The 26,475-nt window shown below is 39.4% G+C and overlaps 2 protein-coding genes across 2 annotated transcripts in view; one reads left to right on the forward strand and one right to left on the reverse strand.

Moving 5' to 3' along the window:
* LOC119882292 (rho guanine nucleotide exchange factor 26-like) overlaps positions 1-13,126 on the forward strand; it is a 29,905-nt gene extending 16,779 nt beyond the window's left edge. Inside the window, exons 12-15 of the mRNA XM_038692294.1 lie at positions 1,045-1,254; positions 10,820-10,890; positions 11,087-11,191; positions 11,532-13,126. Of these exons, the coding sequence (XP_038548222.1) occupies positions 1,045-1,254; positions 10,820-10,890; positions 11,087-11,191; positions 11,532-11,674 (529 nt within the window). The 3' untranslated portion in view covers positions 11,675-13,126. The remainder of the gene's footprint in view (positions 1-1,044; positions 1,255-10,819; positions 10,891-11,086; positions 11,192-11,531) is intronic.
* dhx36 (DEAH (Asp-Glu-Ala-His) box polypeptide 36) overlaps positions 12,928-26,475 on the reverse strand; it is a 28,016-nt gene continuing 14,468 nt past the window's right edge. The window contains exons 13-26 of the mRNA XM_038692292.1: positions 22,233-22,320; positions 21,173-21,228; positions 20,991-21,055; positions 20,291-20,434; positions 19,792-19,909; positions 18,668-18,766; positions 17,711-17,884; positions 17,468-17,554; positions 17,306-17,389; positions 17,059-17,158; positions 16,817-16,907; positions 15,434-15,554; positions 13,915-14,067; positions 12,928-13,836 (exon numbers count right to left, since the gene is read on the reverse strand). Of these exons, the coding sequence (XP_038548220.1) occupies positions 13,603-13,836; positions 13,915-14,067; positions 15,434-15,554; positions 16,817-16,907; positions 17,059-17,158; positions 17,306-17,389; positions 17,468-17,554; positions 17,711-17,884; positions 18,668-18,766; positions 19,792-19,909; positions 20,291-20,434; positions 20,991-21,055; positions 21,173-21,228; positions 22,233-22,320 (1,614 nt within the window). The 3' untranslated portion in view covers positions 12,928-13,602. The remainder of the gene's footprint in view (positions 13,837-13,914; positions 14,068-15,433; positions 15,555-16,816; positions 16,908-17,058; positions 17,159-17,305; positions 17,390-17,467; positions 17,555-17,710; positions 17,885-18,667; positions 18,767-19,791; positions 19,910-20,290; positions 20,435-20,990; positions 21,056-21,172; positions 21,229-22,232; positions 22,321-26,475) is intronic.

The following is a 26,475-nucleotide window of genomic DNA, read 5'->3' on the forward strand; positions in this document are numbered from 1 at the left end:
TTTTGACTGGCACCAAATCTGAGACATAATGCGACCTTTGATTTTAGTAATCCAGGTGAATTCCATTAGCTACACAGCCTTTAGCCTCTCAGGGGTTTTTAAGCTGAGGTACCATGAAATTAGATCTTTACTGAAAACAGTGAGCTTAAATTTGGTGTGTGAGAGGTAGTGAATGGAAGGATGAAAATCTACAAATATTATGTGTTTCACATGTAATTTTGTACTCGTTCTATATAAACATTTTGATTTTTCATTTGATTTAACAACAACATGGAATACTTTTTTTATTAAAGCTCCAGTCGGTGACTGGTGTTAAATGTTACAGTCTGCATTCCTGTCTCTGGCTGAAGGGTATATTACACCAATTGTGGAGTGGAGCAGAAAAGTTACCATATGGGAACAGAGAAACACAAAATGTAATTCCAAAAATTCAAAATGAGGACCAAGTATCTTGTCTAAATGTTTATTAGAAATGTTATGTACCAAGGGGAGAGAAGCTACTGAATCCACATTTATGTTTGAATACTATCCTGCCAGAAGAGTATCAGAATATCTGGATATTTATAGCCTTTATTATTTATTTTGGTATATATATAATGGTTACTTTTTTATTTATTTATATGTAACTCAAAGTAAACAGTTACAGTTTTATCTTGAAATTACAAATTGAATAATGAAATTTTCTTTTTTTGTGCATTGGCTAGAGGGATACACTTTCAGGAAAAATGTTTCTCCACTGAAGCAACAATATGTGTTCGAGTATGTAAGATGACATTAAAGTCATTTCATAATACATACAGTAACTGTATGTATCTGTACAACTCTGTTTGTATGTGTTGGTTTGTGTGGTGCGCTTTCGTGTAGTAGAACTGTTGATTTATCTTTCTCTATATATATCTGTATCAACTTGCTTGTTCAAGAGCACTTTAATGGTGGTTGTTGCATGATGTGATGCCCCTCAATTACGAGCAGCTAGGCCTATACCTTTACAGTACAGTAAGTGGAAATCATATTAAAATCTCTCTCTCTCTCTGTCTCTTTCAGCGAGGAGAGTTATACTGTGATAGACTACGCTCTGAGGGACCAGATCTGGGTGGGTTCCTGCCTGCCCGAGGATCTCAACCTGTCACCGGTCCGAAGTACCGCCAGCATGCTGAGCTCACGGCAAGGTGGCGCCAACCATCTTTTCCGTCTATGTTTCAGAAGCAACCACTCCGGAGAAAAAGTGCCCATGATTCTGGGGGCAGAGTTGCTGTGAGTGCTATTCGTTTGTAACCATTTGTCCCTTTCCATTGTGCTGTTTTAGTTTTGCTTGCATTTCAGTTACAGTACATATTTACAAGATCTGTTGATAAGCAACTGATGAATCATTTTTTCCTCTGACATAACATTACATTCATATATTATATATTACATATTCATATAGCCAGGTTAGTCATAAGGTTTGATATATTGATTTCCAGTTAAGAAAGCAAAAATCATTATTTTTTCCTATGGTTGAAGGCTTGTCTCTAAAAGAAATAACTCCTTCACTCCTCCCTGGGACAAACTCCTACACCTTATCTTTCCTTTATGTGCTCTAATATGCTTTTTAACTTGAGGTAAGACAATCTGGTTCTGTCACTCTCCTTAGCTCTGATTTCTTAGTCTCTTTTTGGACCATTACAGGTCACAGGGATATTTTGTTACATCCATTCTGATGACACAGCCTGAGCCTTACTGCTTGTTGTTTATGTTAACCTAGGAAATTAAGTTTATAAGTCTGTTCTACAGTCATACTGTCTGCAGTCATACTGTAACACAGAACGGCTGTACCAGATAATTGTTTTGTTGACTAAGTGTCTTCCCACCCAGCCATCTATTCTGGGGAAAGCAACTGTCTTTGTTTAAAGTCTACTGGTTGTAGTGGAAATGTGTTGCATGTGTCGCATGTGTTGCATGAATGATTACTCACACATCTGACCTAGAAATAGAGTCAGGTGGTTTGAAGCGGTGTCGGTAAATTCTCTCTCTTTTCTTGTTGTACAGCAAACAGATTGAAAACCTAGTTTGTATAGATAGATTATATAATCCATACAAACAAAGGGGATCTGTCATATATTGGGCTTCATACAGGGTTTATTTGTTCTAGTTAGCAATATAATTCCATGTGCACACATTGTACACAAATGTGCAAGCACTCTGTTTTCACTGTAATTATTTGCTGTGGTTCCAGGCTTTGTTAAGGAGTGTTTTTATATGCACAGGGCCTGTTCCTCCTCATTCCTGTGTAGTTATAGAGCTTTCCTTTTTATTCTCTGTATAGAATGTGTGGTTTTCACAAAACACTGTTTTTAAATGGCTCATAGGTCATTTAAAGCCTTTTTCTAGTATCTTTATTCCACAAGTACATATTGTGTTATTATCTACAGCTTTAAAATCTAAATTCTTAAAGGCAATAAAAATGATTAAGTCAATGACCTGCCATTACATCTCATAACATGTCAAAGTGACAGTAGTCACTTCATTTTTATGAAAATAAACACTTTAATGTGATAACTGTAGAAATTGATGCAGTTTTTCGAGCCAACCCTTCCACGTCACCTCCTGTAGTGGATGTCAAACTATTTTGCCTGTGATCCATTTATCCACGCTGTGGCTTCTTGTGACCCGTTGTAAAACTTTGTGTGTCATTCTTTTATTTGAATTATTTTTAGAGGCCCAAATGTGTAAAACTAGATACACAAAAAAAGGAAGAAAGCAAATATTAAAGGAAACATAATTTTATGTAGAAGAAGTAAATTTTTTTATTTTCTACTTATCTTGTGACCCCTTCAATTCACTCTGTGATCCTTGTAGGGTCCCGACTCCCAGGTTGGGAAACACTGAACTACTGTACATCTCCACTTTGTTCCCTGTTTCTTGTTGAATAGTAGTGTGGACCACTGATAGTATCCCCCATGCTCTTACTAAGTGAAACACCTGACAAAGCGATTGTGGTAATAGTGTTAAGTGTGACCGCTATGGGCCTGTGTAGGAGGGAATCTTAGTGACATAACTTTAATTCGGTGCCCGCTGAGCCTTATATACTGCATGAGGGGGTCTCCTTGTCTAACTGCCCTCACTGTCTACTGTGTGTGTGTTGCCGTGGAAATCCCCTAGACTCCCTCCTTTTATAGCTTGGGATTGGGGCCCTCGGCTTAGTTGTAATAATGTGTGTATGTGCGTGTGCGTTTCATGTTTTTATATCCCGGTGGGGACTTTAACCTGAATGCACACTAACCAATAGGGACTCGTGTCATTGTGGGGACAAAAATTGATGTCTCCATGGGTTGAGACTTTTTGAGGGTTAACACTTGGTTTTAAGGTTGAGGTTAGGGTTAAGGTTAGGCGTGTAGTTGTGATGGTTAAGGTAAGAGTCTAGGGAATGCATTATTTCAACGAGATACCCACACAGGGATAGGTTTTACTATATTTGGGGGTCTGACAGTTTTGTGAGGACCAAAATGCTGGACCTCACAAGTTTAAAGGGCTTTGAGGGTTTAGACTTGGTTTTAGGGTGAGGGTAAGAATTAGGTTAACGTTAGTTGTGATGTTTAACCCTTTAATGCATGATGTCCACTACAGTGGACATATACTGTATTTAGAAGCCATTCTGAGCTAAGTTATAGTACCATGTCCCAACCATCACGTGGTGGACCCCCAAAGCATTGTCTAAAATTCCATTTGATTGTAGTCTTTTACATCATGAAATGTATGGGGTTGATTGTTCTGATGTTGTATTTATGATGCTTTGGCAATGTTGTTGTTACACATTCATGCCAATAAAGCTAATTTGAATTGAATTGAATCATAAATTCAAAATACGGGAGCAACAACTGAAAAATTGCATTATTCTCAGAGAATTAGTAAAAAAAAAACAATTTTTCAAATAAATAGGATGTTAGAAATACTTTTAGCCAAATTTAATTTATATTTCTTGTACATTTTGTTCTGTGACTGAAAATACATCTCTCCACTCCAGTGGATGTTATGCCCAAAGGGTGGACACATTTGGAAAATAAATATTTTGTGATTTAATAATTCATGTATGACTTGAGGGTAAGGCTAGGGAATGCATTATATCAATGAGATGTCCCTACAGGGTAGAGGAACAAACATGTGTGAGAGAGTATGAAGGCACCACTCCGCTCACTGTAGCACTGAATGAGCTGTGGAAAGGAGACCTTGGCAACTATCCGTTGTTACAGTGGTTGCTAGGCATCACTTAAGCTGTTGCCTAGCAGCGGCCTATTGTTAAGTGGGCTCTTTCCCACGACTGTCCCTCCCCGCCATCCCTCCCCCCGCCTGTTATTTTACTCTCCCTGACTCTTCTTCACAGTCCCGTATCTCATCTTTTAGACAGCAGCCACTGTCTGCTCTTTGTTTTCCATGACCAGAGAATAACTTCCTCTTCCTCTGGCCATTCATCCCAGTTTAGTGATTTAACCCAACATGACACGTGGAAGTGGTGTTACATTAGTCAGCCTATTTTGGTCTTCTATCAGAGTTAAATGAAGTACAGAGGACAATAAGGAGTATTGAGGCTTTCTCAGAAATTGCTAAAGAGTGCAGAGTAGAGCTACAACTACTGATTATTTTCATAATCCGTTGAACTACATACTATTTTGATTACTCACTAAATCTATAAAATGTCAGAAAATAGTAAAAAAAAAAAAAATGCCTATCGCAACACTTCACCAAATTGCTTATTTTGATTTTGAACAGTCAACTAAGTATTTATTTCCATATATATATATATATATATATATGGAAATAAATACTTATATATTTTTTTTCCTCCATCTGGTTAGTCTCGTTCTTTTTTCAATAGGTGGATTGATGTTTAGTCAATAAAATGCCAGAAAAGTTTGAAAAACAACTAGTTTTTCAGAGCTATAGGTGTCAAATTTAGACTACTTGTCCAAAACTCATAAATATTCAATTTGCAATTAATTAAATTAGAGAAAATCGTGAGAAGTGGAACTATAAAATGTTTTTATCATTTTTGCTTTATAAATGACCAACAATTAATGGATTATCAAAATAATTAATAATTAATAATTGACTAATCATTTCATGTGGAGAGGTTAAGTAGTGGTGTTACAACTTTAAAAATGTGTATACTATACCCTGTGTTGCTTTGTGAAATATTATTACTAAAGATAACTTAGAATGTCATGAAACCAGGTGATTTATTCAATTAAACTTTATTGTCATTGTACTTGCTAACAATGAAGCATAGTTTTGTCATTTCAAGATAATAAAAAAATGTAGAAAAAATGCAAATAAATGCAGAATTATTTAAGAGGCAAGATAATTACCTTAAATAGGTACACACTTTACATTACAGCTTAGTAATAACATGGGAAAAGTGGGGTAATAGGTTGCTAATAAATATGTTATTAAGTAATATGTAATTTCCAAAGGAATATTATTTTAATATTTTGGTAACAATATAGTAACCTGCTAACAGTAAAATGGTTATATCAGTTCAGTGTTTTGATTTAAAAAAATGGTAATATGGTGACATTAATGAGGTAATAACCTGATAATAATGAGGTAATATAGGTTACTATATATAGTTATTATAGGCTAATATCAGCATAATACCTTCAAAATCAAATGAAAATACTTGGAAGTCAAAATTGGTAATTACTATATTATACACATATATAACATATGGGACCCTATGTTCCAAACATTCCATTTTGTTTCAGGGTTATAGTGTACAATTTATGTGATTTGCCTTCTTCTCTGGAAACGCCTGTGGTAGTTTCTATGTAATAACCACGAATCAGGGCTGCACAATGCTAAACTGTTTTTGTTAAATTTCTCACTACGTTCAACTAAACACATTTCCTACTGTTGATGCTTTGTACATATTTTACGAACTTCAAAGGAATGCCTTTTATGAACATTTATTATTATGGGGATATTCACCATGGTTTACCTTACATAACATGAATGGATGATTTGTATACAAATAAACAGCAAACTCACCTCAACCTGAAAAGAACTAAATGAAAATATATGCCTGTTGATTTGTGGTTTAATCTTAGACCATCTACAGGCAGTAGACTGACCTTTGACCGCAGCAGTGACATAATACGTCAGGAATTCAGACAGACAGCTGGATTGGAGATGGTACAAGGAAGCCAGTGTGGCTGGTCTTGGACAGTCTATCTGGCATCGTTTGTAATTCTCTTCTTTTCTGTCTGTGTCCTCTTCCTTTTCTCTGTATCCTTTTGTTTGGTGTGCACATGCCAGCTAGCCTACCCCATGACCCTGATGTTGTGTCCTGTCCAGAGTCAGTGAATAGTGCTTCTCTATTAGTGGAACAGAGCAGCTACAGAAGGTTGCAGCAAAACAGTTCTGTTAGTCAGACACGCAGCTATAACACAAAGCAGCACCGATTACGCAACAGCCCCAAACCGGAGGAGTGAATCTGTACTTCAGTTACACTCACACATTGTTTTTTATTTAATTTTTTACTGTCTCTGCTTTTCGTTTATGTCATTGTTTGTGATTTTCTCACTAAGTCTGGTTTCGTTTATGATAACAACAAACTTGCTGATGGGAATTGTTCCTTCTGCCTGGGATTTTCCCTGGCTGGTCAGCCCCTGGCAGAGAGATGTCATGTTTTTGTCGGAGGAGTAGGAATTGTACCCGAATACCATTCAAACCTGTGGTTTAGTGGAAACAAGGGAGGGACTTGGTTGAGAGTAAACAAACTGATAGGATTAAGAAGAAAGGATTAGAGATGAAAATGAAAGGAGAATACAGTGGTCTGCTGGTGATTTTAAGTTGGCAGAGGAAGGAAGGTTACAAAGAGGCTGTCATCGCTTTTTATCTGTGTGTGAAAGAGGTTTTATGTTGCAGCAGCAAGGCCTCTGTTCTTTTCAGAGGTGACACAGGAACCTCTGACAATAGATTTATGATTCTTGGCATTCCATTCTTCTACACGTTGGGATGAATGGTTAAAGGCAAAGGCCGCTTTACTACCGTGAATAGACTGATCCTGCACAGGCTAGTAATCATCTATAGGGGACGATGGAAAGCACCTGCAGTTCATGCATATGCAGTAATCACATGCCTGCATGTAAACACACTCATAGTCATAGTTTAAGGCTGTTTTTTTTTGTTTTTTACCTGAACTTTTGATATGTGCCTCACATTACACAGATAACCATTAAGTGCCTCTGAACCACAAGTGGTTGCCTGTTGCACGTTATGTTGAATATGTGTACATTCATAGCTTTGATAAAGTATTTCACCTGTTTAAGCATGAGAAAGCAACCTGTCATGTCGGTGTGTTGTGCATGTGCACATGTGTGTGTCCAGCTGTCAAACGCAACAACTAACAGCTGCCTTTCCCACAGAGCGGCTTGGATGTTAGAAGAACTTGCGCATTGAGTACAGAGAAGCAATATTATTGGTCTTATGCAAGTTTGTTCTCATGGAATGTCCAGTATAGTTTCCAGACCTTTGGTATGTATAGGAGGCAGGGATGACTGAAGAAATTACAGAGGAAAGTGAATCCCCAAACTGATTGGTGACTGTCACTCTATCACCCAACATGTTAGAATAAAACTTCCTGACTGGCTTTAAATAAGATAATTTAATTGGTAGTGTGCGTGTTTCAGTAATGAAATTAAATTCCATTTTTACATCTTTTCCCTTTTTATCATGTTGATGCTTTGCCATTCCTGGACTATTATAAGCTTAAAATGTACATAAAGATTGGCTGCACCTACTCGTCAACAGCTAATGTGGATATGATGGTGCCTGACAACAATGTTTTCTTTTTGTTTTAAACACGCTAGTGGTATGGTTCTACACTCAGCTGTTCTTAGTTTGGTGCTAATTAGCAAATGTTAGAAGATTAACATGCTAAAGTAAGACTGAGCAAGGTAGCAGTTAGCATTTTTATTATTAGCATGCTTTAGTAAGCATTTAGTTAGATTCCTCAGTACAGCCTTACAGAGCTGCTAGTATGCAGTAGCCTGTTTTCTTTTATTTGGATATAAACATGCGTTGCTACATTATTGTTGAATGCAAGGGCTCGCAAAAGGAACAACTTGTAAACAGGTAGGGAATAAGACAGCAAAAATTAAAGTTGAGTTAACCTCCCAAATCAGTAGAGCAGGAAAGCTTGATGCAAACACCACATATGAATGAGAAAAAATAAACAAAAAAATGATTGACGTCACTGTACTGGTGAGTGTTATTTACCACCTATAGGCCTACTATTGGCCCCAGGAAATGTTTAAAAAGGCAGTGGTGCAATTGAACATATTGAAAGGTATCAAAGAGTGGTGCAGGGCTCTCAAGTTTTGTCAAACATTTGGAGTGAGATAACGTGTTAGAGGAGGAGCCACTCAATTATTTGCAGCAGCGGACCCTCGGCCCTAGCCAGTTCTCTCAAGTTTTTACTAGCAGTTAGATTTTACCTATAGTTAATAACGGACCCGAACGAATAGAAATTAGAACAATAGGTAAATCTGATAAAAGACTATTTATATATAAACTTGTATTTCAAAAATACAAATGTATCAAAACTAAAGAAATTTGGCCCCAAACGAGCCCAATGAACAGCAGTGCTGTACACATAGGCCTACAGTAGGATGGCAGAACCTACACATGTATGCCAAGCTGTGTGCCAAGCTTATGAATGGTGTTTTGTGTTGTAATTGTTTGTTGCACATTTAAATGCCTTGATGACAGGGGTAGCGGGCTCCCACTTAAAGCACTATGGCTCAAGGCCAGCCATTTTCACTATCGTGATGGATGATAGCTTTCCGTCCAGAGCCAAAATATAGAAAAATATCTCTAGTCCTTTCCTTAGTTTCAGGTAGCCAAAGCTAAGCCCAGTGGTGGGTACTTAAGTACACGACGTCTTTGTACTGAACCTTGAGTATTTTCTTTTCATGCCACTTTCTAGTTCTACTTCACCACATCTCAAAGGAAAATAATGTAATACATAATAAAAATAATTAATTGCAGTCTGATACAAAATTGTTCAACCTCAACCAACTACATTAATGCATGAGGAATCATAATCTAACAATATAATATATAATGGTCATACGGGACATTTTTCTTTCTGTTTTGAGTTGGCCATACTTTTGTCTTTAATTGCCTACTTCTACGTTTTCCTGATTATAGCCAACTTACATACTTTTACTTAACTTTTTCAGTGCAGTACTTGCAGAGCATTTTTACAGTGACATATTGGTACTTTTATTTTTTTTAAAGGATCTGAATAGGCCTAAGTTACTTTGCTCGCCACTGGATAAAAAAGCCTAAGCTGCAGGTTGCAAAGAGGTTGGAGAGTTTTTGACTGCATCCATAATAATTTATAATGCATTTGACTGTACTCCCCAACATCAGCCGCTCTCACTATCTTTGATCACAGACAAGTGATTTTGTCCAGGAATCGTAAAATCAAAATGCTAAAAAAAAAAACTACAGTTACCGCATTCATCGGGTCTTCTGACTTCCACTCCGTGTTTGCATGCCATGGTGCATGCGCATCCATGTTGCCTGGTAACGAACCACGAACCAGCCGGAGTTTACCCGGAAACAACACATTTTAATTTCTGATCAGCTAAATGGATCCGGCATTTAGTAGGTTACAGAGATGGCTATGAACTCGGCACAGAAATGATCGTCCATTAATTAACAACTTTGAGGATGTTATCTCTTAACTAACTTCTCAGCATGAGAAATACAAGGTGTGAGAGTGTGAACTGGCTGAAATGCGTGTGTCTCAAGGTGAATGCGTGAGACTCGAAAGCCCTGGAGGTGACTGGTCTGATAGGTGTCGATTGGAGTTGATAACGATGCATTTTACAGTCTCAAAGTTCACTCTTTGTCATAATATTGCATTGTCGGTGCACATTGAGAGTCTATAAATTGATGATTGTATTCAAAGTAATGGTTATAAAGGTTTAGATGGTGATTTCATACAGTCCAATTAGTAGCTAGAGATGACATGACCTCATATTTTACAGCTTATGTGTCCTGAAAAGTACCAAACAGCATGTGTACAATGGGAACACAATAATGAGGTCTGGCTCAAGGGATTTGTCTGTTCGAGTTTCCTTTTGAGGCCCTTGTGAAGAGTGTCCCCACAAATTCTGTCTGTGCATGTCGTACCCACCTACATGATGTAGGCAAACGGTGCTGAGTCACAGAGGGCCTCAGTAACCCCATTTGGTTCATTTCCTAAACCTCCTCTTGCTCCCCCTCTCTCGCTCTTTTCAAAAGCCTTGTCTCCATTCAGTAGAAGACGAGAGCAGATGAACGTTTCTCGGAATCTGACCTGCACCACTCCACCCATTTTTTTTTTTTCAATGAAAACACACAAGAGAGAAAGCAAAAGCAGGTCTTTCCCATCCTGAGATCAGCCTTTGTGTTTGTTCTCTCCCACTGAAAACACACCTCTGTTCTCACATTGACAGAGGAGAAGGACAGAAAGGAGGGAGGGAAGGCAAAACTTCCTGGGCAATTAAGTTATCCATTTGCCTCAGTAGCCTATTGCTGTTGCTTGGTTTAAATGGATTCTCACTTTGTAGCTGCTTATGTTGTCCAAACAGCTGTGACATAGCGGGTGCTAATACAAAATCAAAAGAATTAAACTCCCTTAATTGAAGATTTAACAATTTAGGGTTTGAGCAACTGACAAAGCACTGTCATGTTTTGGGAGTTGAGAAGTTGATAAAAGTCTCATATTCAGAACTCCATTCAGTGCCAGAACAGTTTAATAAATTGTCCATGTGCTGTCATGTGCTTTTAGGAATGAGCGTGCTCGATGGATCAGTGCTCTGGGTCAGAATGTCAACAACAACAAGAGTCAGGACAGAACCAGTAAGTTCCCACACACAGTTATTTACGTTGACACCCCTCCTTTTAGCCTGTTGCACCACCATGTGGTCATCTGATGAAACAGTTTTTTTTTTTTCCTCAGATTGTTTGCAAGGCAACTGGCTTCTTAATTCACATCTTCATATGCAGCCAGTGTGCAGCTTATCTGAAGTTATTTATTTGAGTTGTGTTGTTTTAGATGTCATGCAGATGGAGGTGATCAGAACTTACACAGCCAAGCAGCCAGATGAGCTGTCCCTGCAGGTAGCTGACGTGGTGCTGGTCTCGCAGACTGTAGACGACGGTATGTTAGCTCTCAGTGCCTCTCTTGCCTTCATAGGCTCCATTTTGTTCTCCAGCTCTTTCTGTTGCTGCACTCACCTTCTTTAGTATTCCTCTCAGTGACCTGTTTTAACTGCGTTCTTTCATCGTGCACTTTTGTACGCTCTCCTTTTCAATACACATCACGTCTCCCGTAATGGGCCTTATACTTGTTTGAAGATGTGGTTTGAAAATCAACACAAATACAGAGGCCAAAGGCTTTCATGTTAAAGTGCAGACAGTATTGAACATCAGAAGCAGTGATAGCACAAAGAAAAAAAACATGCTTTGGTTTCATGTATCAATACAATTTCTCCTCTTAGGCTGGTATGAAGGGGAGCGACTGCGCGACGGAGAAAGGGGATGGTTCCTTGCGGAGTGTGCCCAACCAATCACGTGCCAGGCCACCATTGAGCGCAACATGCAGAGGATGGACCGCCTACAGGGGTTGGAGACTAATGTGTGAGCAGGACGAGCTAGCCGCTCAACCCACAGAGGGCTTTTCTCAGCTGTTAAGAGACCTTTTGACAGACCATGACCTGCCTTTTTAAGCAGTGTACCCAGACAAATGACTTCAGTAACAGCATCAGTGGCCTGCCTTCAAGGACCAGTGTGGCAGCTGAACTTTTTACACAGGGATAAAGATGAAGCCATAGTTCAGCTCAGAGTCCACTAAATAGTTCCAAAGCAAACTGTTGACTGTTCAGAACAACCACGATGAAAGAACAGAGATTTCCTTAATTACTGATCGGTCCCTGTGTGGGTGGCATGGCTCAACGGTGGGACCTGTCGCATTCATTAATTCCCCGGTCGGTTAGAAAACTTCACACCCATTGCCAGAGCCACTGCTTTCAACACCCTGCTACATAACCGTTGGTGTGAAATTTGTAAATTGTGGTGTTGTTTTTTTTAAAACATATTGAGTATAAGTGATGTGCAATGTAATAACTGACACTACAGTACCGCTATAGGAGGTAAAGTGAAAATGACAACAGCTTGATATGTACTCTGTTAATGAGGCTCAGGCCATGTGATTAGGAGTATTGCCAGTAATCATACAACTATGAAGATGCTGATTGTTAAAGTAATAAGGCAAGAGGGTGGGATTGGCAGCTTCTTTACCGTGTGTGGGTTAGTGTAGAACTCCGATGAAGGGAGGTATAATCTTAGATGTCATCTATTGGCTAAGCAGAAGGGGCAAGTGTCCATTCTCTACTTTGCTGTTTATCATCAGTTAATGTCAACTCCATGAATCAGAAATTTGTGTCACTCACTCAATGATTTGGACATCCTGAAATATCGCACACACTTGATGCCAGCCAGAGGTGGATATATAAATACCCCCCCTTTAGGATTTATATATGTGAGGTTACAGAGGCAAGCTGAGATTAATTTGTGTGTGCTGATGCTGAGACCAGAAGAGAAGAGCAGCCCTGCTTTTAATGTGATTGTCCTGTGTGAGTCATATTTTTAGTGTTGCCATGACCAGCCAAAGGAAATGAATGGCTTGGACAGAGTGTGGCGATAACATCATCTATCAAGCCCACTGTCCTGGCTCCAGCCCAAATGACGACCACAACTGTTGAGCTACACGAAGAAAGGTATGACAGTAGTGGAGCAGAGCACCCAGCAGGAGAGACCCGAGTATCCAGAATCTGAAAAAAACAGATGAAGCTTTGCATTTGCACTCAGGGAAAATAATCTATGCAATACCACACGTCCAAGCATGAACTGATCTTTATTTCAATCACTTCCTGCACTTCCTGTAACTATTGTAAATCATCGATGTACATGTAAATATGTAAAACAGCCTGAACTGTAACATGTATGTTTTCCAAAAATACAGATTTATATTGCAGAAACTTGGTTATTCAACCTTATATTTTAATCAGCCACTATAAATAAAAGCTTAATTGCTTGGGGCCTGTCATGTATTCTCAATGATCAAATATGACATCTCTTTTCCCTAGGGACCTCTGCTAGATAGACCAAATAAAATTACTCCACTTTTATTCATGTAACATTTGGAATTTCAGTGAGCTAGACATTTCATGCTACATCCTTTTATTGCACAGTCCATTATGTGACATTGCTCAAACAAGAGCAAGATGTATCCAAACCAGTAATGTGCAAACTAAACTAAACAGCGACGGAGTTTATTTGAACATGGATTGGTCCTTGCAAAATAATGATCGAATAGGCAAAAAAAAAAAATCATTCATTCAAGTGTATAACATTTTCCAGGGCTCTTGGGTCCTGGGTTTGTCCTTCAGGAGCACTATCAAGGAGGCCAGCTGGTTATCGTAAATACCCCAACTAACCTCTGTGTCCAAGGATTCAGAGTCAGAAGTCAGAGGCTCTTCTTTTCATTGCCAGCAAAAAACCTGACCACTTCTAATCATCGTCGTCGTCTTCGTCATCATTGAAGTACATGTGTCGTCCTCTTGGGGCAGACTCCCATGTTCTGCCATAGCCCTTAGTGCTGCCTGTAGGCTTCTCCTGGGTGGTGATGAGGTCTATGATGGCTGTGATGACAGCACAGTCTTTAGACTGACGGTTTTGCCAGTCCACAGGAGCAGGGTTACGAATTTTCTCCTCCAGCAGAGAATCCAACTCTTTCTTTAAACTCTGCAGAAAAGAGAAGTTAGTAAAAAATTATAATCTCATCATGACTGTGCTTTATTGATGAGTGTGTCCCTAATTTACCTTGACAAGGTGAGCGATGCGTGCTGGGGATCTGAAGACGATCCACTGGTCCACTGCGATAGTCTCCTGGTCTTCGTCTTTCTGGATTGTGATGTCTCCTCCAAAGAACAGCAGTGAGAACGGGGACACCTCGGTGCAATCGTACAGGAAGATCTGAGGACACACACAGAGAGATGTCGCTAACACACAACGACAGGACTATTACAACAAATACGCTCACGCACACAGTGACAGGGAGCGGCATCATTATGACACAACGTGCCCAGCAGCTATTCTGTGGTGTGGGCTGAAAGTGTCCCATTAGTGAGGAGAGGCTGTGCGAGTTTGAAATGTGTTTCAGTCCCTTCCGTGTTGAAAATGTCATCTTGCCCTGTCTGTGAATCTAACAAATGCAGTCTTTCCCATCCTTGCGCTAAACTGACAGCTGCTTATGTAGAGTAGTTTAACTATTGTATATATTTCTCACAAATGACTGAATATTGCAGACAGAAAATGGAAGCAATCCTCTACTGATCTGTGTGCACACTCACTCACTCAAAACTGCTTACATCTATGGTCAAAGACTACATAAGCAGCAGTCTGAGGTCACACAAAACCTATTTCATCTTTGAAGGTAACAGATGGAAGTGGTGAAATTCAGTGTCAGAGAAAGTTAGAGGAAGGTGGAGGGAGTGGGTAGGGGACGAGGACAAAAAGAGAAGCAAGGAGATCGCATGGAAAACTGCATTCGCCCCATGAATGTGTAATGTAATGGACCACCAGGGGCAAGTGCGTCAGAGAGATAAAGTTTAACGTCATCCTTCACTTTATTTCCCTTTTTTCCTTTCTTCTACGGCCCAGGTCTTCTGCTTCCTTCTCTCTCTCAGTAAACAAATGGCCTTGACAATCTCCCACTCAGTATACCTTACTTTTATAATAGACACACATAGCAGTGTGCACAAAACCACTTACACAGTACACACACTAAAAAAACATTTATCAGTGGCAATAATGTTGGTGAAATCTAGCACAACACTTTTCTTCATAAAGACGAAGGCAGCAAAGTAAGAGGCATGGGCAGTAATCAAAGAGGACATGAAAGGTGTTTTTCTGCAGAATGGTAACATTCACAAAGAGAGACAGCACAAACAACAAAGACATATGGAAGGGAGGGGAAAATGGGAGTGTGAACAGGGACAAAAAAGGAAAAAGAGAAAACGATGGAAAGAGGGAGAGACGAGAGGGCGGCAGTCAGGGAGCCTTACTGACTGTTTTGCACCCCCCACACACATTGTGTATGCAAGCTTTGAAGCACAAGAGCCTTTGAGAGATAGTTGAAAGGCCGCGTTTTAATCAAATATTCATTCAGTGTGAAGCTGGCGTGGCACCATGGCCAACCTTTAGCCACTGGTCCTTCTTTTCACTTGTGTACTAAATCAAAAGGATACGGCAACACACACTCAAATGTAGACACACAACATTCATGCAGCAGTGGTGAAACACAGCAAAATGCGTTCCCCATGTCCCCTCGCCTACTCACGCTGCTTGTTCTCATCTTGAGGTGGTAGATGAGCCATGTATAGTTGAATTCTGTCTCTTCAGCATTGACAGATTTTGGGTGGATACACACCTTTCCGTCAGCCTGGGTGTACACTTTAACCCTGAGAAAGATAAGATGTTAGAGAGTGTGTGTGTGTGTGTGTGTGTGCGTGTGTGTGTGTGTGTGAAAAGGGGGGGTGTTAGGGTTAGTTTTAATGGCAAGAGTGACATCCCTAACACTTGGTAATAAAGAAATATAATGTATTTATCAACATGGTCTCTCATAACTGACAAAAGAACACAAGAAGAAGCATTTATCATAGCTGAAAAAAAAGTAATTTTGTTAGCAGACAAAAAAGAAATTCTGAAACATTTCAGATTTATAAAAAGGTGACTAAGAATTGTTGAAACTGTTGAAATCAAAGCTAAAAATTGTACAGAGAATTCCACTAATAACAGCAATCTTACTGTATTGTATGATTTTAGTCTAAATATTTCACATCTACACGTGCTTACTATGAGTGTGTGTTTGTATGCACATGTTGACTGCTAAATTCCTCATCACCAGAAAACATGTTGTTAAAATGAATCAGACAGTAATTTTAGAAACAACCTACCATGTGTTTTTGGCTTGTTAATACAATGCACAACGAATGCCTCTTGCCATTCAGGCACGGAGGGTACCAAAGAGAAATTGTGAGGCAGACTGCAAATCATCTCCAACATGAAAGTAACACTGGGTTCCAAGCTCTTGCGTCGCAGCCAGACAAAACCGACTGCTTGACTGCAGGGAACAAGCTGCTTGTACCAGACAGCAGTCTGATTTAGCAGCAAAACAAACAAAAGTGCTTCATCGAGCAACGGATTCATTAAATACTGCAAAGCTGTCGTGTGAAACATATCAAAACTTGCAGCCTGCTTAGCATCACAACTGTAGAAAATAAGTTATGCAGAGGAAACGACCCTGGCAATTTCACTGTGCAACTTGGTCTAAAGCGGTCACTGAGACCAACAAATGAAAGTGGCAGCCCTACTCTGAGAGTGTCCGTCTCCCTGTTGTGTGCGTCTCTCTTGCACACAGGTCACAGCCGCTGCGCATGACAGCTGCCTGAAGGCAAATGTATCATGACTGGATTGATCTTCAGCAGCAAAAGCGCCTCTGTTTTTGGCAATTTTCCTAACGTGGTGTCTGCACAGACTGAGGTAATTGTCACAGGACATTTACAGAGCATTATACCTGAGAGGTCTGATGAGCTATTGCAGTGTGAAGGCCATTTTTCTGTCTAAAGATCAATAAGAATGGTTGCGTGCTTCTCCATTGTGTGCTGTGCAGTCCTTTCCAGTCTGTCTTTGTTCATCTCACTCTTTGATTTAGCAGACTCACCCTGGCCTCTTTTTGCTATGAGATGGTCTGATCATGGCCACCTTTGGGTACAGACCAGCTACAATCACCGCCTTGATTAACTTCTCATTGTCTGAGGAAGGAAGTGAGTTAGAGAAAGAACCAGTTAGCTCTGCTACATTTACACATTGCACAAAATATTGTGTTACTGCTCCACAGCATGATTTTAAGATTCATATAACATTTTCTGATAGCTGGAAATCAACCAAAAACTCCTTAGTTACCCGAGTTGACGTTAGATTTGGGGTCTTTGGGGTCCCTGCTGCTGACAAAGCCTGCATGCATTAGATGCTCAGCAAACTGACCCTTCATGTTGTGCAGCATCTGAACGATAAAAGGACAAATTACTTCTAAAAAGGCTACATGTCCTAATCTGCCCAGACAGAAGTCAACTTAAAAATGTAATCACGGCCTACCCCTGATTTTATCAGTGTCAAGCTCAGCACAGCATTCACAATCAGTCTGGCTCACCTGGAGTGTATTGGCAGACAAGAAGTTGTCCCAGCAGTACTCCCTCTCATACCTGGCACCTCGCTGTTTTGCTTCTTCCCAGCCCTGGCCAATCAATGAATGATAAGTTATTTCACACAGCAGACAGAGATGAAGAAAATCGACAGACAGGGGCTGTTTTACCTGGAAGGCATTGACAATAGTGAGGTGGTCACTCTTGGAGTTTCTAGAAAGGACCTTTCTTCTCATGTCTGCCATCTTCTCTTTACCCTGAGGAAATACAGCCGCATAAAAGAAAACTGATTTAAGACCTACTTTGAAATGAAAAAAAAAAAAAGCCGAAAGGTAGAATGCAGCAATGTGGTGAAGTGTGCGTGTGTGTCGCTGCCAACATAAGCTTTTATGTCTGTGAACTCAGTGCCCTACCAGGGGTATGAAGAAGGGGTCTTTGAAGCTGAGTGAAGCAGCAATGGTGAGTACTGGGTCGAGGCAGCCCAGCAGAGCCCCAAAAAGGATGAGTTTGCCAATGTGAGGCTCCACAGGCAGACGAGCCAGGTGGACACCCAGAGCGGTCAGATTCTCGGCACGGTCCAGGGCGTTCTAACACACATCATGCACACATTTAGAAACATCCATAAAAAGCCTTTATTAACATTAAGGTTACAGGCTGCCCTTGCTTTTAATCATGTAGACATTTTAATTACTGTCAGAATCAAATACTGCTTCCAATATTGATTTTCACTGTGATTCAACCTTGTTAGCATGACATATTGCTCATGTTTTATGTTCTTGTAATAAGTACTGTATTCTCTGTTGGTCCTCAATTTTCTTTTCCAGACAGGAGACCTTGAAACCACATGTTCAGGTTAAAAAAAGATCTCTCTTCCTAAAATGCTACTGGTTCCCAAATGGCTATTGCACTGTTGTTGCTGGTACTATAGATTTTAACAGCTAATTAAAGCTTACACAATTAGTCAATTAATTACCTGGGTGATTGGCAAAAAATTAATACTTAGCTATTTTGATAATCAATGAATCGCTTCAGTCATCTTTTTAGGCAAAATGATCAAACATTCCCAAGTTCCAGCTTTGCACGTTTGCTATGTTTCTTATGTCTTATGCTGTGTCTTATATGATACTGAATTGAACATTTTTAGAGTGTTGACTGGACAAAACAAGCTATTTGAGGACATTAACTTCCATTACAAAATTGTAAGGGGCATTTTTTTAAACAATTCTACATTTTACGGAGCAAATGATAAATTAAAATAATATTCTGTTTAGTCAGTAGCGAAACAAATTGTTAGTTGCAACCCTGAAGTTATTGTTGTTCCTGTTTTAATCTATCTTTTTATTTTTTTTATGATGTTAGCTCTTTCTTACCAGGTCTATGAGGTTCTTGATGGCCAGGTTAACGGCCTTTTCAGAGGGAGGGTCCAGGGCCTTCTCCAGGAAATGAGCTATAAACCCAAGCTTCAGTATCTAGGCAGCACACATCACATTACACATTTATCAGCAAAAGTAAATTATTTTTACATAAAATTCCACTTCATTTATGGCAAACACTGAACTGTGTGCAATACATAGATATAGTCAGGTCTATTGCAATAAGCCTTGTGTGTATCTTTCCATATATGGCTGTTTACAAGATATATGTGACAAAACCAACACTGCGTAGACACACACACACGCTTCTCTAAGTGCTTACACTGAGCACGTAATTAATGTGATGATAAAAGCTGATTCTATGAATATCCACATTCTCAAAACGACATTTCTAAATACACCAAACATATACTTGTGACAAAATGAAGGGTAAGGAAGTTCTATGTCTGACTAAGAGGGCAGTGTTAGAGTGTTTGTGCGTTATTAGAGTGCCTGCTCTGCTGGGTTAGCATGTTGTCAGTGTTTCTCTCACTTTAAGGACAGCCTGATGCATTAGTCCGCCTCTCACCCACTAGCTCCAAAAAAAACCCCCACATTACACACATATCTCCATCTGAACTAGTGGAACACACACTTAAACGCACATCCAATAAAGCCACTAGTGAGAACAATAATTGCAAACACTAGATCTGAATGAACTTTGGCTTAATGTTCCATTAGCATGGGTTGAAATATGTCTGAGTGGAGTATGACGATTTAAAAAGAGAAAGCAAAAAATAGGAGTGGGAAAAATAGTAAGCAACCAAAGAAGAAAGTGACTGTTCATGTCAGAGAACAAGGCCCAGGAGAGGAGCGATTATTTTGCCGGCAACATACACAACAAGAGAGAAAGAGACGGGAGAGCAAGGGGCATGAGTCAGCCCAGATTTTTCACCCTTGCTTCTGATTAGGCAGGAAAGGCTGTAAATACAACGCCAAAGACCAAAAGCAGCAGCAATGCCCCCCTCCCACACTCACAAAACTCATTCACAGCAATCTTGTCCTCATCTCAACTCCCAAGTCAGCACCCATTTGTCTCTCTCTGTCAAGTCTGTCTCCCTCTTTCTCTGCACATACACAACCTTGATCTGCAGGCAGAGCTCCTCCAGTGGTGTCCTCATGATTTCAGGTAATTGATAGGCATCCAGCAGGCTGGCCCTGAGACCGTTGTACAGATGATAGCACTTCCCTGGACGCACTCTGGACATATGCACAGAAGAAGAGAGAGGGGCGGGGGGGTTATGTGTAATGTCAGTCCTGTGACTAGAGCTTAATCTAAAAGTCTGTGAGATTAAACTGCTCTCGGCAAGCATCTCCTGCTAATTGGGCCTTGCTCCACTTTGATGTCAGAGCTAGCTAACAGAACAGACGTCTCGAGTCACAGACTGGAAACAACCTGGGAGTGACTTCGCTTTGACTTTCTCAGTGTTTACAGATGGGAAGGCAGGAAGGAGTGGGCTGCTGGGGAAGACTGACAGAGAGCTGAGATGATAAATAGAAGGAAAAATAATCCTCCCAGATTAGCACTAACGTACACCATGCCCTCATTGTAGAAATATCCACAAACACACACACACACACCTGCCGGCACGTCCTTTCCTCTGTTTGGCATTGGCCAGGCTAACCCACTCTGCTGTCATAGTGCTGATGTTGTTGTTGGTGTCAAAGTTGGTCTCCTTAATCTTGCCTCCATCTATCACATAAACAACGTCATCTATGGTGATGCTGCGAGAAAGTGGTGGAGAGAGAAAAATAAAAGAGGAAGAGACAGAAATTAAAGAGGCTGGAATAAATAAAAAACAAATCATACAGACGAAACACTTCAAAGCAGTCTGTCAAGAATCCTTAGCTAAGACTCACACACACAATCATTGAGAATTAAAAATAACATTTACCCCTTTGGTATGTTTAAAGTCTATATTTAGCAAAGTGATGTGAGGCGAGTGCAGGCAGATTCTTAATTTGCTCAGTTTGTGTGCGCACGAGGCTCTGTGAATGCATTAACAAATTGCCTGTCAGAGGCTCAGTGTGTTCCCTCCAAGCCAATATGATGGTATTTATAATCAATCCAAGAAATGTATGCTAATTAGCCCTAAATCTGCTGTTTGTATTAATGACCTACTGCAGCACACTACACACAAACACAGACTGATTAGACAACTGATAAGGACTATTTTTCTTTTCTTACTTTTTCCCAAACTTACCAGAAAGTTAACAGCTAAAAATACAGTTTCAAAAGGAGTAAGTGCAAATGCTGGACAACCCATTCAAATACACACACCTGGTCTCAGCTATATTGGTAGCAATCACAATCTTTCTAACTCCAGGAGGAGGCCTTTTGAACACCTAAGAAGAGCGCGAGAGAGAGAGAGAGAAAGATGAGATTGGACTTTTCTGTAGGGCAAAATCAGCAGAGACAGACAGTCAGAGAGATGGCCAAAGAGAGAAACCGAAAGTGCTGACCTGCGTCTGATTAACGGTAGGCATGAGGGAGTGCAAAGGGATGATAACAAACCGGTCTGAAACACAACAAGGACACAAAAGAAAAACTCAAACAAAGCACCATTTGCAAACATAAGATACTACAGCTAGTGCTTGAGGCTGCATGATAATGTCTGGAAAGTCAACCTTTGATCTCCGGGTAAATATCAAGAATGCAATAATTCATCAGCATTATTTATTCATCCTTGGCCAGAAATCTTATTATATTGTTATTCAATATGGACAGAACACAGACTTCACTTTGACACAGCACTTAATGAAAGGCCAGAAGGGACCTCAAACCAAATACTTAATCATTTCTGAACAATCCAATACAATTAAAGATCCCCTCCATCTTGTTTAATGATATATAAAAATACTGCTCGCAATAATAATTTCTCTTTGATATGTTTTTCCACAAACAAAAATCTAAAAAGCTAATCTACTACTATTAAGTACATACACTGTATAACAATCAATTTAATAAAAAAACAAAAAAACAGCATTTCTGAATGCAAAAATTATTCATTTAAAAAGTTTAACTACTAAATACAAGATGTATTCTACTTGGACCTAAGTCCATTCTCAGCATTTTGTAAGTTCATCTGTAGAACATGTTATTGATTTATCAATTAATTGCTAAGATGATAAAATGTCACAATGGTGGAATTGCCCATCAGAATTTTCTAAAACCCAATGAATTTTCTATCAGAATTGAGTTACAAACTTCTTGCAATGCAACAAAATCAAGCTTATACATATACATGTTAAAACTCAGGTTTAAGTTGAGCACAGAGAAACTTTCTCCACTCAGCAGCTGAATGTGAAAAATGCCTTCTAATGTTGAACTCTGCGCATACATCAATCTGCACAGTGAAGGCCAAGTGAGGTACCAATAAGTAAGCCATATTTCTAAGTGGAGGAGGACTTTAAAATCACAAAAACAGCACAACCCAAAGTGAATGAGTGGTATGTTAACCTGCAAGTCACTGTTATGCACTTCCATGTAACTCATCCTCTCTGTGTGTCGCCGTGTGCATACCTGATCGGAACATCTGCTGAGCCATGAGCAGGTCATTGAGACTGCTGATGTTGTCCCAGCCAGGCAGGAAGACCAAGATTGCTCCTTCCTGTCAGACAAAGACATGACACAACACTTAGCTGCTGAAAGTCACATAAACCAGCAGGGCTTCAGAAGAAAAAAAAAAAAAACACAACAAGAAACAAGCTGCCAAAAGAAACAAACAGCCATTAGCCGGAGGAGCCTCAGCCACAACTGAGCCAAGCAAGCAGGGTGCCTGTGTCCTTGGAGTAGCTGAGCTGAGGCAGATAGAGACGACTTGCCCTGAGCTCCCGACCTCCACATTCAGCCCGCACGATATGCCCTGACACTGCCTGCCAACATCATTATGACAACAACATCTTTCAATTACAGCACAGCCTCTGCTTCACATTTATACAAGGACAGACTTGATTCTCTCAAAGCAGTAAAAAAAAGAAAAGAAAAAGAAAACCAATTAGTCACCTGGAAAATACAGAGACACACAAATGCAAGCTGAGAAAACATCAGCAGGATAACAGATGATGGTGGCTAATGGAGTTGGTGGTATTCCAGTCTGAGCATATCAGCTGTCAGACAATGGCTTTTAATGGCTGACCACTTAACGTACAGTGTGTGTAAGCCACAGAAAACGACAATGGTAAAATAAAATAAAGAAACATTTAATGACTAATGAAGAGCAAAGAATAGGATGGAGATAATAATACAATGAATCGAACTAGACTGCTAAACAGAATATTTTAAAAAGATGTTTACAGGTTTCAATGGATGCTTTTAGAGTGGTCATATTCTTCTCATTTTCAGGTTCCTAATTTTATTTAGGGGTTATACCAGAATAGGTTCAAAACCACCATATTTTTGTCATACTGCACATTGTTGCAGTATCTCTTTTCACCCTGTGTCTTGGCCGCTCCGTTTTAGCTACAGAGTGAAGCATCTCACTTCAATTTGATCTTTGTTTGGAGTTGCACATGCGCAGTACCTTGTAAAGGCTACTAAGCCAATCAGAAGCTGAGTAGGGCGGGTCCTAACAAGCCCATAACCATGGCTTTGATTCAGCTGTACATGGTTCCGAACCAGCTTGTGTGTGATAAGTTATTAATTTGTAACAAATTCATCTTTTGTAAGTAACATTTTAACTGTGCACTGTCACAACAAAACGGTAACAACTTCATGTCCATTGACTGCCTAATGTTCGGTAGGGCAGTTCGGCGTGTTTCTCCACTGGTGTTTTTGACAGGGTGCCTGACTAGCTGCTAGGCGAGCATTATGATGCGGGTTACAAAGTGACGCAAATAGGTTACGGAAGTAACGGCTGCACTTCGATTACACTACTACTTCTCACTTTGCACACCTATTAAGCACAAAAAGAGATATAGAACACAATAAAGGAAAGGGGAAAAAGCATAATATGACCTCTTTTATATTCAACTACCATAACAGGCATCCACATTATCAGATATACAGAACAGATTTACAAATGCAAATTATTATCAAAGCATCATTGTTTGTCTTAACACAAGCAGCCAATAACTTTAAATAAAATACTAGAGGTTGACTGATTTGGGTTTTTCCATACATTGAATTATTTGTGGCGACACACCACAATGTCAACGCTGACCACCACATATTGATTTTCATTTTTTTTCCCTACTAGGCCTATTTAAAATTGTATTTGACTGCAGAGCTGCACACAGCTCATATATATTCTCTCTCTCTCCCTCTCTCTCTCTCTCGGCATGAATGTAACAACAACATTGCCAAAGCATCATACATACAACATAAGAACAATCAGCCCCATACATTTCATTAAACAAGTAATCAAAGCGTATGTGTGTTTGTGTTAAAAAAAAAAGAAAAAAAAAAGAAATATTAAAAATTTTAATAAAATAAATAAATAAAACAGTAAGCGTGTGTGTTTTTGTGTGTGTGTTAAAAAATAAAATGATATTAAAAAAAATAAATAAATAAAATAGTAAGCATGTGTATTTGTGTGTGTTTATTAAAAAATAAAAATATATTAAAAATAAAATAAATAAATAAAACGGTAAGCGTGTGTGTTTGTGTGTGTTAAAAAATAAAAATAAAACAGTAAGCGTGTGTGTTTGAGTGTGTGTTAAAAAATAAAAATATATTAAAAATAAATAAAACAGTAAGCGTGTGTGTGTTTGTGTGTGTTTAAAAAAAATATATATATACAGTATATATATTTGTCGAGGTTAGCATGCTGAACATAGCTGGTAATTACTGCATTATTCTCTACAGTATAACAATATATATTGAACGCTAGTAAGTAATGCTTAGTGTTAGCATTTAGAAAATATGATAGTGGTGACTGAGGAAATTTAGAGCTTCAAACCAACTTTTTCCACCACCTTCCCAAAACTAGGGGAGTGCTAACATCATTCCACAGCAGCCACACTGACATGGCTGCCTGCAGCTGTTTCTGCAGACATTTTTTGTATATTGTGATTGCAGGTGTCAGCCAATGCAGATTATCTCAAAATATTAGATATCGACCTGATTAATCAGTGCATCACTATAAAATGTTGTCTAAAATTATAAGAGTTTTCTCATTTCGTGATTTAGGGCAGGGTCTATCTGATCAAGATCAGGATTCTGATGCCAATGCTGGCAGTTTTTAATAGTCAATGCTACAAAGATATTTCAATCAGTACTCAAAATGTAGTGAGGTTTGATGCCAGGCTCTAGAATTATTAACTCATATAATAAAAGTAAAAAAACAAAAGCAACAGGGTATCTTGAAAGGTGTTAAGAAATATGAGCCTAACCTTTGACAGAAATATGAAGGCTGCAATTTATGACATACATGTGCAGATCAGATTGTACAAAGCTGTCCAGAGCAGCATCTAAGAAGAATGTTGTATACACCATGCTGAAAGGGTCAGAGATAGATAAAATGGCAAATGTGTCTTTGATGATTTTTTTAAAGGCATATATATCAACTACAGACTAAAAATTATTCAAAAAGCTCTAAACTTTGGAAACCTGAGCAAAATCCAACTGTAATGTAATGCTATTTTACAAAATCAAAGACCTAAATTTAGGATAATATTATGCTGGTATAATATAACCCACTCTTTAAAAATAACTGTGCTCATTGTTCATTTACTGAGAGGAATGAATGGGAGATGAAGAACAGCCATAAAAAGTAGCTTCTGGGCCTTGAGCATCACTGCCTTTTAATTAAAGCTAATTATTATTACCAGTGGTCAACCACTGGCACCCACATGGGACTGTATATGTGTGTTAATGTTTGTGCATGTGTATGTAGAAGAGAGAGGAGACGGGGAGAGATGCAGGCAGTGTGCCTACTTAGAGCATGACAGAAATGCATATTCACACACACATGCAATAAAGAAAGAGGCTACGATTAATTCCAACTAAAAATCAAGTAACAGTACAGTAAGCTCTTTTGGCCTATGATTTAGCACGCACACACACCAAACCACCCACACACAAGCCCACACACACACAGTTACACCCAGCAGGTGTTCATTAATGCCTGCATGTCAGCCCCCTAGGTGTCTAATCACAGACCCCTGCAACATAATTAACCAATCATCACAGTTGAAAGCCTGGCAGACAGCCCGTATCCTCAGTTCAGAATGCCGTCACGGCAAATCAGCCAGTTCCCTCTCGGCAGTTTCACAATACCGTGGCGAATCAGCTGGGCGACTGGCTCAGGGTGGCCATGACTGATAGAGATACGGCTTCATATGGGAAGGGATAATTATTCTGTCTATCTACATTTGACACCTCATTCTGGGCCTTGTGTTCCTCACAGATAGCCACAAACTAACAAATAAGTTAAACTAGTTCCACTTCCATTATTCATCAAGACAAGTGAGGCAAAGTGTGTCAATTATTTCCCCTCACCCTTCTAATCTAGCACTTAATTTCCAAAAGTGTCCTCACCTCATTAATCTCCTTTTAACAGTGACAATAAGCTGCAATGAATGATATTGATTATGATATTCTATCCCACTGTGCAGCTCTGTTTCACACATTTTGGCTTTGTGACTGTGTGACCAGAAACAGTTGTAAAATACGGCACACACAAATTCGAACAGGTAACGTTACTGAAATAGTGACTGACTATATATATATATAAAAATGTTTGCTCTGCCTTCATTTCGTGCGCACTAGCTCCTGGTATGGGCATAGTTATGGTCAACTGAAAAAGTTAATTCACAAAAATCAG

This window comes from Micropterus salmoides, unplaced genomic scaffold, assembly GCF_014851395.1.
Source record: "Micropterus salmoides isolate LMB-PRFRI ecotype aquatic unplaced genomic scaffold, ASM1485139v1 Ms_hic_scaffold_3, whole genome shotgun sequence".
Lineage (NCBI taxonomy): Eukaryota > Metazoa > Chordata > Actinopteri > Centrarchiformes > Centrarchidae > Micropterus > Micropterus salmoides.